This window comes from Glandiceps talaboti, chromosome 1, assembly GCF_964340395.1.
Source record: "Glandiceps talaboti chromosome 1, keGlaTala1.1, whole genome shotgun sequence".
In the NCBI taxonomy this organism is placed as follows: Eukaryota; Metazoa; Hemichordata; class Enteropneusta; family Spengelidae; genus Glandiceps; species Glandiceps talaboti.
This window is the reverse complement of record NC_135549.1, coordinates 12101438-12111936: the sequence shown is the minus strand read 5'-3', so window position 1 is coordinate 12111936 and position 10499 is coordinate 12101438. Positions and strand designations below refer to the sequence as shown.

The following is a 10499-nucleotide window of genomic DNA, read 5'->3' as shown; positions in this document are numbered from 1 at the left end:
TTTCTTTAAGTTCGAAGCAATATTTTCAGAAATAAAATGAATTAAAAAGACCAAATAAAATAAAATCTTGTCTACCTACTATTTTCTGAGGCCTTGTTATTGGATACACACAATTATTTTATTTTTGCCTTTTTTTAAAGGCTGCTGAGCAACAAAAAAAAATCAGTGTAGGACAAAAACAAAATTCCGAGAGTTGGTGGAATTCCTGTATCTGTTGTTCCTTGAACAAAACATTTAGTGTACAGTTCTATTATATCATGGAAGTAGAACCCCACAGGGTGTGGTTATACTTCCATGATTACTAGTATATCAAAGGATGTGTGCAATTGACACCATCCCCACTAAATACACATCTATAGTCTTACAGGACTACACAGCCAAAAACTGTGTTTTATTGATGACTAGAGCCATAGCAATGTGATGCACTGAACCTTTTATGTTTTAAGTACTGAACATTCAAATGTACATTGTGGCATATTTCAATAAAAGGTAATTTATCACTGTAAATTTATGGTATACAAAACAGTCCTTGCTATTACCATATTCTAATGATTGAGGGCGCTATATAGGTGTGTTTCAATCAGTATTTGTTCCAACGGTTTATGTTGAAAACATGCATGTAATAAAGCACGCAGTGCACCATTGATTCAGTTGATTACTTATTGTCAAGTTGACCTATAACCAAGTTTATGGCATGATATGTCTTGCCCATGTAAAATTTGTCAGTGAATGAACATTTGGACAGTGATCAAAATCTGACATTTTATTTTGACTTTTAGAATTAAATGTACTATAAACTCAATTATATTTTGCAAATCAAAGTGCCTTATATGTGTAATAAAGATGAAATAAATGAAATGACTATCACTTAGTATTCTTTTCTTCCTTTTACACGTGCTTCAGAAAAGTATGTCTTTTCAATACGCCAGTACTTGTATATTCCTGCACATCAATTGTCAGATAGGAAGTCTGACCACAATAGGGAAACATGTTGATGTAAGTCTATTAGTTGACTCTATTCACACAATATAATTGTTATTTTAGGTTGAATTCCACTGCTATTCATCTATGAATATGTACATTGTATAGAACACAATTAGTTATGGAAATCAAGTATTTCAGTAAACATGTCTGGACATACATTCAGCTACTGTAAACCTGCATAATCATTGCCATAGTCAAGGTCCGCAGTAGGCGGATCGAAACATCGCATTCATTTCCAATTTACCATTCTAAAGTAACTCTATTTTACTGTCCTATTGTAAACCTGCATGTTTGGGATGTGACTGACATGTCCAGGGGCATTGTATAAACTCCAAAAGATATAATGTTGTATGGATTCAATCCAACACGGTCCTGTGCCATGACTGTCTTATGTGTTGAATCTTTGACACAAGAACTTAAGGTAATATGTAACTGCCTGGTAGTTATTGCAGTAAATTCTCAAGTTTATTTTCATCAGCTTCATAAATCTGAATCCCAAATTAGCCACCGCAATATGATCATATCATGATCAAAGTATGCAGTGTTAACAGAAACTATCTCTAACCATAGATCTGCCACTGGTGCAGGGTCTATGGCTCTTACCCAAAGTTCTTGTGTAAAAAAAATCAACACAAAAAGAGTCATGGCATTCCATAATCTCCTACTAATGATTGTGTACAATTACAACACCCTACTAACAGACCAAGTAAGACAGCTGTGGCTTGACATATCCTTTCTTTCATCATTCACACATTGCAAGTACTGTAATGTTGCAACCAGTAGCAAAGTGGCCATATTGAAATTGTCACTTCTGTTGACAACTACACACATTATCATACACATTTTGCTGTTTCCTGATAATGTCCACTATTCTCATGACTGTGTAGCAGGATACAATATACTGATTTATCACTATATTAATGGTTCATCCACCATCTCTGACAATAAAAGTCCAAGTTTATATGAACAAGAAGAGTGGTGTAGATTTATGATGTGGTGTATTATGCAGCCACCTATTCAAAGTCATTGCAAGCAACCTCTTTGAGCGCAAATATGGCCACTTATAATGGCATCGATATATGGTATATGGGTACATCAGTTAATGTGTGAAGATATCACCGAGGGGTGGGGGCTGTTATCTACAAAATCCAGTGTTCATTGACATAAATATAATCTACAGCATCTTGCAAATAACCATGTCTTTTTTAAATACATATTTATTGTGAATATTCTTTCATTCCAGCGAGTATTGGAAGTTGTATGTAATATTCAATCATACAAATCTACATATTACAATATATTGTGACGTCTACAATTAGAGCCTTCCCTGATAAAAACTATATATTACAGTTGGTTATAAGATGGAAACATGGAGTGTTGTTCCTGATTCACTCTGGTTTGCAAGTATTGGTTGAAGTATCAGTTTTTTGAAAGAGTTGACACTGAATAGGTTTAGTATGTACAACTACATCTTACCTGATGAAATGCTAAGACATACTTAGTAAATTGTCTGCAAATACATACTGTATATGTTTCTGATTAAAGTGGATTGCGTGTAATCAGCAATCTGATTAAAATCTGATGTAGGAATCACCTTATATACCTTTCATTTGTATTTGATGTGAACTGCGTAGGATGAGGCACTCAACTCAGAATGTATTCGTCAACCAAAAGACAATACTAGTATATAAATGAAGTAAAAGGTATATAAAGAAATCTCACTGATTCCTACATCAGATTTAATTAGACTGGTGTAATAATGTAGTCATCAATTTGGTCATCGCCTACATATTTTCTCTACACAAATTCACACTAGTTAGCATTCTAGGTATGTCTTATCAGGTTGGTTTTAAAAAAGTTTATCAACAGTTTTGACAATTTTCTTTTCTATACTTGTACACTCCAAATAAATAAAATATCCATTGTAGTCATGCCATGCCATGCCATGCTGAAATAGCAAATGTTTTTACACTGTATTTCATGAATGTTTAAACTTTGTGTTATAATACCAATACAACATACCTGGAGTGTATTGACTCAACAAAACTTAATTACATCAATCAACAGCGCAATAAAATATCAAAGAGTTTTCCAATATTTTGACGACCAACATCTTCATCTGGGAATGAGGCCATGACCTAAACAAGGTTATGACTTCAAGTATAAGGTGGTGTAAAAGTTAGAACTAGTTCTCCAGGGTCTCCTCCCATGGCAGTGGTACATGTAGGTACTTCTAATTCTTGTTCAGGTCATGTCATTCAAAGATGAAGATGGTTGTTAGTCGTAGAAATATTGGAAAACTCTGATATTTTGTTGTACTGTTGACTGATGACTTTAAGTTTGGTTGAGAATTCTACACAGTGTATGGAACTATTACAACATGGAGTGTATAGACTATATACAATAAAAGTGCTGGGAACAAATGTTACTGTATGAAATATGTTGTAGTATGTATTGGTTTTAATGGTTTTCCAGGCTATACCCCAAGGCTTGTAATTAGCCTTGTTTTGGTAATTCAAATTACTAAATACACACATTGCACACAAATCAAATAAAACCAAACTGTACAATGCCTTGAATATTATCAACAAATATTTCAGAAGTATAAATTCTGTAGCATCTTTGAGCAAATGTTCTGTAAAGAATAGTTATGTTTGCATATATTAAACCATGTTCGGTATTGTTTGCAAAATTTGCACAAGATATATGGTTTGGAAAAAAGGAAGCAGATTGATTACTTTGACTCCAAGATACTTATAATTTTGTTACCACTAATTAATTTTTCTTAAAATGTTCAATCTATTCAGATCAAATTTTTTCAAAGCAGCACTCTTGTTAGATGAAATACTGACCCCAAATACTCCACAACCATTGTTAGTGATGTTTCCAGTAACATGACCTGGCAACATTGCTGACAATTTACACCCAGTGACAAACAATATACCCTGCATTAGTTAAACAAATACTTTGTCATTTACAATACTCTGTACCACCATGGGTTTTTATAGTCTTTACAGTGACCAAGTAATGAACATACAACTATATGCTGTCCTGATGTCAAATTAACTGTCTGAGAACCACTCTCATTTATTTCAAAATTCAAGTAAAAATATTTGTTTAAAAAATAACTTGTACTTTTTCTGTTTATCAATATATCAGGTGTCTAAGAATAGATGGATTATAATCAACCAATGTCATCTCAGTAATTACAGCAAAAACTTATGATAATTTATAAAATTTATAGAAAGATATGGGTCTTATGATGACTTGTATGGGTCTGTTATAACTTACAAACAGGATGTCTGAATTTGAATCTGGTGTTATCTGCAAAACATATAAGAAACCCCTTCAAGCCAGAACTAGAAGCAAAACACAACTCCTCAGAACTTGTGAAAGAAACAATTCGATACTGGTTGGATCATGGCAATATTGGATCAGTCTTGGTTGGTGAAAACTGACACTGCAAACTTTCTGATCAACTTCTAGGTTGAACCTATTTCCATACATCTACAAAAAGGATGCCAATTCTTCCTGTCTAAATGACAGCAGAGCTGTGCAGATCTGATATACAGAGTATTGTAAACAATATCACCGAAAAAAAGTTACAGCAATACACATACAATAAAATGTCACCATTCCAGACATCCCTTGTTATTGCAAACCAAGATTTCGCTTGACAGTAGCAACAATATCATGGATTTGTGGCAATGCTGCTTGCTCCAAGGTTGCAGCATATGGCATGGGGACATCAGCACCAGTCACTCTAACAGCTGGAGAATCCAAGTAATCAAACGCTTCACCTATGTATGAAAGGGAAAAACATAATGTTTAAAAAAAAAGATCAAACATAAAAGTTACTTCTTGTAAGCTGCTGAGACATACAATGATCAAACTTGTTTTTTCTTCGAACATTTTAATCATTATGTTCATTCAATACGGAAAAATATCAACATTACTGGTACTGTTTGGAAGGTGCAAGGACAATGAAGGATCAGATGTGTTCTTTTCAGAAACAGTTCAACAATGTCAGGGAGGAGGATAACAGGGTATGGATTGTTATCTAAACTCCTGAAGATTGAGCTTTTGCTTTTCCAAAAAATAATGTGATGACTGCTAATTGCAGCTATATCATGAAAAGATTCCTATGAAATGTGTTAAGAGGTGCAATTTTTAGAATGTTACAGGCAATTGAATGTAAACAGTTATAACTACTGATATCAATAAAAATGTAGTAGTAGTACATCGGGAGAAGAGAGTAACAATTGTTTTGCAGGTGTGGTTCTTAAAGGTCATGGTTTGTATGTGAGAACCAGTTGTCTGTTAGAGCTACTATAGAAAAAGTTAGTCTACAACAACAGAATGATCCTATGTAATCACTATGGCTTCACTGATTGATAAGATTACACTAATCATGCCCTAACATGGAATTGAATTCATGGCCTTCACTAGTAGTACAACTTTACATGTAGAGAAAATGGTTCAAATACTACTCCTTCAGGTAAGCAGATTAAAAAAAAAACAGATATGAAATGTTTTTTTTAATCTAATATAACAGATTTCAAGAAACAGAAATAAAAAGTATTAAGCATACTTTCAAGAAGTCTTGCTAGGATCTCTGAGCCTACACCACATTGTGGCCACCCTCCTTCAACTGAAACCAGATGATGTGTCTTCATAACAGAAGCTTTGATGGTGTCAAAGTCTAAAGGTCTCAGTGAGCGTAAATTTATAACCTGAAATCCAAAAGTAAAACATACAAGAAAAGTAAGCTAAGAAAAGAAGTTAGCAATTTATTTCATTGTTTCAATTTTAAATTTTTTGAAAAATAGCCTTTTACAAATATTAAGTGAATAACATCTGTAATGGTTTTAGGTTATGTGTTTATCACAATTACCAAGGAAGTCACAATTAGATGGACAATACATCATCCATCCAATATGTGAAAACTGAAGTTTAGAATAACGTCTTTGGTCCCTGTTGTAAGTCATTATATAATAAAGACAGTATAGACAATCTGTTGACAAAACAAATATAACTTGATATGTAAATTATCCAGACAAGTCTCGTCAAATTTTCCATGTATGAAAATGATTCTAGTACATGTAATAGATACTTATTCAGCATGGTAGTGGCTGCAATGTCATGATAAGTGTAAAATATTTGACATGTGTAAGATTACAGATATATCTCCTTACCTCACAAGACACTCCAAGTTGTTCTAATTCGTTGGCTGCATTGAGACAAGTATCTACTGATCTACTGAAGGATACAAGTGTTACATGACTGCCTTCTCTTTCAATTTTGGCCTTACCAATTGGAATTAAAAAGTCCTTAGACATAGCCTCATCTGACATTTCGAATGAAACACCATACAAGAGTTCATTTTCAAGACAAACCACTGCAAAGAAAAAACATGATTTCCTATCTTTAGTATTCTGTTTACCTTCAATACATTGGAAACATGATATTAACACATCATATTAAATGGTGGCAAATGAGCTTACACCAGACAGTTAATCTAAAATTACCATTCATAGCTTTTGTTCCGTGTGTCCTAGAATGATTTTATATTTGTTACTTACGTAACTGAATTTTAACATATACATGTAAATAGTTTTAGAGTTGGGTTTTACTTGAAGAATATAACATTTCTATGTCTCACCACAGCCTTACCTGGATTTGGATCTCTAATAGCAGACTTTATTAGACCTCTGGCATCTTCTGCTGAATATGGACTAACGACTTTTAAACCAGGACAACTACTATACCATGCTGCAAAACACTGAGAATGCTGGGCTGCTACTCCTGAAGCAGCACCATTAGGACCTCTAAATACAATTGAAACGGGGACCTGCAATGAATAAATTAATGGGTTGTATCAGAAAATGAAATATTTGTTCTCAACATATACAGCATGACTAAATTATAGACCAAGTTATTTGGAAATGAGCGATTTTATTTCCATATTTCTTTTACACATTATGCCTTATAAATAATCACAGCTAATTTGGCCCTTTATGGCTCAGCTTCTCAGTGGTGACCTTTCCTATCTTTTTTTCAAAGTGCATATACTATTTTGCTATCTGTATCAACTAAACTTTGAAATTGACCTATCTTTTCTCCTCCATTTTTTAAGCATCAACAATTCTGAAGTACATTCTAAGACTAGAGCACACTTGAAAACCACACCTAAATAGCTATCAAGCTTATTTAAAAACCATAAATTCGTCAGAAGCTGACTTGTCGACTGCACCTTTGCAAAGAATTTACTTTGCTATCCTGTACAGACAATCAATACTAGCAGCAAAGAAAGACAGGCGGATATTTTTTCTTTGTAACTTTGGATTGTACACTCACCTTTCCTGCAGACATATACAGTGTTTTAGCAGCAGAATTTACTACCTGGTCTATTGCTTGCATGGAAAAATTAAATGTCATGAACTCACAGATGGGTTTTAATCCTGCCTGAGAACAAAAATAGGGAATGTCAATTCATACAAATAACATACAATTTGATTGCTGATGTTTTTTTTTTTTTTTTTTTTTTTTTTTACCACAAATACACATTTACTCATAAAAAGATTCAGTTCTGCACAGAGTTATGCAAACAAATTTGGAATCTGAAGGCAAGGGATCAACCATACAATATTGAGTGGGATATCATCATCTAAGTGGCTGCTTACACAAATGAGACGAAATGTTGTAATCTGTGTTTGACTGAGAAATGGTGTATAATCATTGCTGAAAAGAGTAGACTACTGAACAAAGGATCAGAGCTAGTCTCCAAATACTATCTCAAAAATAAATAATATCTCGCCAACTATAGAAGTAAATGCCCATAAGGAATGGTTTGGTGCGACCATCAGATCATCGGATGATCTTGTTATGCAATGAATACACAGAAATCTACCTATACATTTAGACCTTGACAATCTCAATTTAATAGTTGCCCAATCATTGCAGAAGAAGCATAAAACTCTGAGTAATGACATAATATCCTTATATATATATATATATTTATATAAAAGGATTATATATATAATATAATATATATATATATATATTATATATATATATATATATATATATATATATACCCGACTTGATTTTCTTCTACCCTCAATATATATATATATATATATATATATATATATATATATATATATATATATATATATATATATATATATATATATATATATATATATATATATATATATATATATATATATATATATATATATATATATATATATATATATATATATATATATATGGTTTTGGTAGTACTGGAACTCTTTCTTGGTTGTAACTCGGAGTTTCACGCATAGTGCGATCGTCAGACAACTCTGAGGCTTACTCTCTGGGTGTGCTGTATATGTAGAGTGTAGACAATAGAAATACTGTGTTTAACCGAAAAACTAACTATTATTAAAGCAGACAAAATTTCCACACTAAACAAAAGGACTGAGTTGATATCCAAATGCCGACACAAGAATAAGTTTTATTTGTCCAACTTCAATAGAGCATCTATCACCTAATCTAAACCCGTTAACTAACTTGTCCGCACCCAATAACTCACACAATAACAACCAACACCTCCACACATACAACACCTACCCACTGACACAGACAATAGTGATGGTATTTCTATTGTCTACACTCTACAAAAACAGCACACCCAGAGAGTAAGCCTCAGAATTGTCTGACGATCGCACTATGCATGAAACTCCGAGTTACAACCAAGAAAGAGTTCCAGTACTACCAAAACTATTACGCTCTGCCACTGCGGTATAGAGCACTGTCTTAGCAGATTGATACTCACCGAGTTATATATATATATATATATATATATATATATATATATATATATATATATATATATATATATATATATATATATATATATATATATATATATATATATATATATATATATATATATATATATATGTGTATGGAAAATTAGAAAATATCTTATGAGATATAATAAAGTTTACTTGTATCTTGTAAAAAATAATATATTTAGGACATGACAAAATATGTATTGTTGAAACGTGACAAAAATTCATAAATCATATCAAAAGAATATAAACTAAGAACATGTGTAGCTATTAATGGACAAGTTTGAACTTGTTACTTCTGTAGTCATTAGAAAAAGTCCCATAATTTATTATTGTTAATTGTGTTCTTACTACATGTAATATGTAATAACCTACCATTGCTGCTCCTACACATATGCCTGTAAATCCCATTTCTGTGATAGGCGTATCTACCACTCTCTTGTCACCCCATTTACTCCATAGACCTCTGCTGATTTTGTATGCTCCATCATACATAGCAACCTCTTCACCCATCAAAAACACTTTGTCATCTCTTTCCATCTCTTCATCTAATGCTGTGTTCAGAGCATCTCTGACTGTCATCTTTAAAAAAAAATAACACACACACTTACAACCAAATTGTTTCACAGTAGCTGCACAAACAAAATATGGCCAAAACTCCAATACCAACGGTATAGAGTAGTTACACAAACACAAAATATGGTGGCCAACATTTAAAGTGTTGCACAGAATATTGTTCCTTTTGTTTGGGATATACATGTGTCTTTGACTTCATTGTTTTTTGATAATCATTGTCATACTAACAATGTCAACTAATTTTGACGAAAAATTTATGTTCCTTAATTAAATCATTGACTAAATTTACTTTTCTCTCTAATCACACTGTTTTTAAAGAATTTTCTTTTTAATTAATGTTCTGAGTTAAAAAATTCAAAACCAGTTTGTATGTAATATCTGCTCAGCAATTTTTTGACTTTTGGTTGCCCACACGCCCAATTTACCAAGCTTCAATTGTAGTTACACTTTTCACAAATAAAGGAGAGAAAATTAAAGTTGTGTGATGAACACAACTGTTTCACAATCTATGAATATGTCATATGTATTTGTAGCAGCTGTGGTTATGATGGTTGCAACGATAACATTGATAAAACGACACCAAAGCTCGAGGTTTAAAAGTTTGGCATTTGCTTTGAAGGGGGCGTGCAGTGTTCACGTTATGCTTAGGCAAATTTACGTGGTGCCAATAAAACCGTCACAATTTCTGAAACATATGTTGTTGATAAGTCACGTACGACGCTGTAGTGCTAATAATCAAAACTGCAACGTGAACTTGTTTGCGAAACATACATCATGATCATGCCATACTACTACACTCTGTCCTTCGCATCGTAAACTTACCATCTGAGCGGACACTCTCGTAGAAGCGCTGAAATGACGCCGCAAGACTGTTGAAAATGTCTGAAAATAAATTAGAAATAAGTAAATAACAACATCATATGAATTAGTTCTGCTAGCACCCGTGCAGAATCAACATTTACAAATTAAATTTCAAGCAGACGATTTCTTACTTGGCCAAGTCTGAGACTACTTAGTGTCGCCATCTTGCAAGCTGTCGGTGAATGACCTTTGTCAGTACCCACAATTCCGTCAAACAGTGACGAGATGTAGGAC

General features: G+C 33.0%; 1 protein-coding gene across 1 annotated transcript; it reads right to left on the bottom strand.

Annotated features, from left to right (window-relative positions):
• Nucleotides 1–2228: 2228 nt before the first annotated feature.
• Nucleotides 2229–10441, bottom strand: LOC144453446 (pyruvate dehydrogenase E1 component subunit beta, mitochondrial-like). Its single transcript, XM_078144745.1, has 8 exons — nt 10397–10441; nt 10227–10286; nt 9204–9410; nt 7342–7449; nt 6658–6835; nt 6180–6382; nt 5576–5717; nt 2229–4784 (listed from the first exon to the last, which is right to left on the bottom strand). Exons 1-8 carry the CDS (start codon nt 10427–10429, stop codon nt 4636–4638), a joined length of 1080 nt encoding a protein of 359 aa, XP_078000871.1. The 5' UTR covers nt 10430–10441; the 3' UTR covers nt 2229–4635.
• Nucleotides 10442–10499: the final 58 nt, after the last annotated feature.

Coding starts and splice junctions, on each gene's coding strand:
- LOC144453446 (XM_078144745.1), bottom strand. CDS start 10,429: ATGGCGACACTAAGTAGTCTCAGACTTGGCCAA. Junction 10,287..10,396: donor GTAGTCTCAGACTTGGCCAA/GTAAGAAATCGT, acceptor ATTTATTTTCAG/ACATTTTCAACAGTCTTGCG. Junction 9,411..10,226: donor CGAGAGTGTCCGCTCAGATG/GTAAGTTTACGA, acceptor TTTTTTTTAAAG/ATGACAGTCAGAGATGCTCT.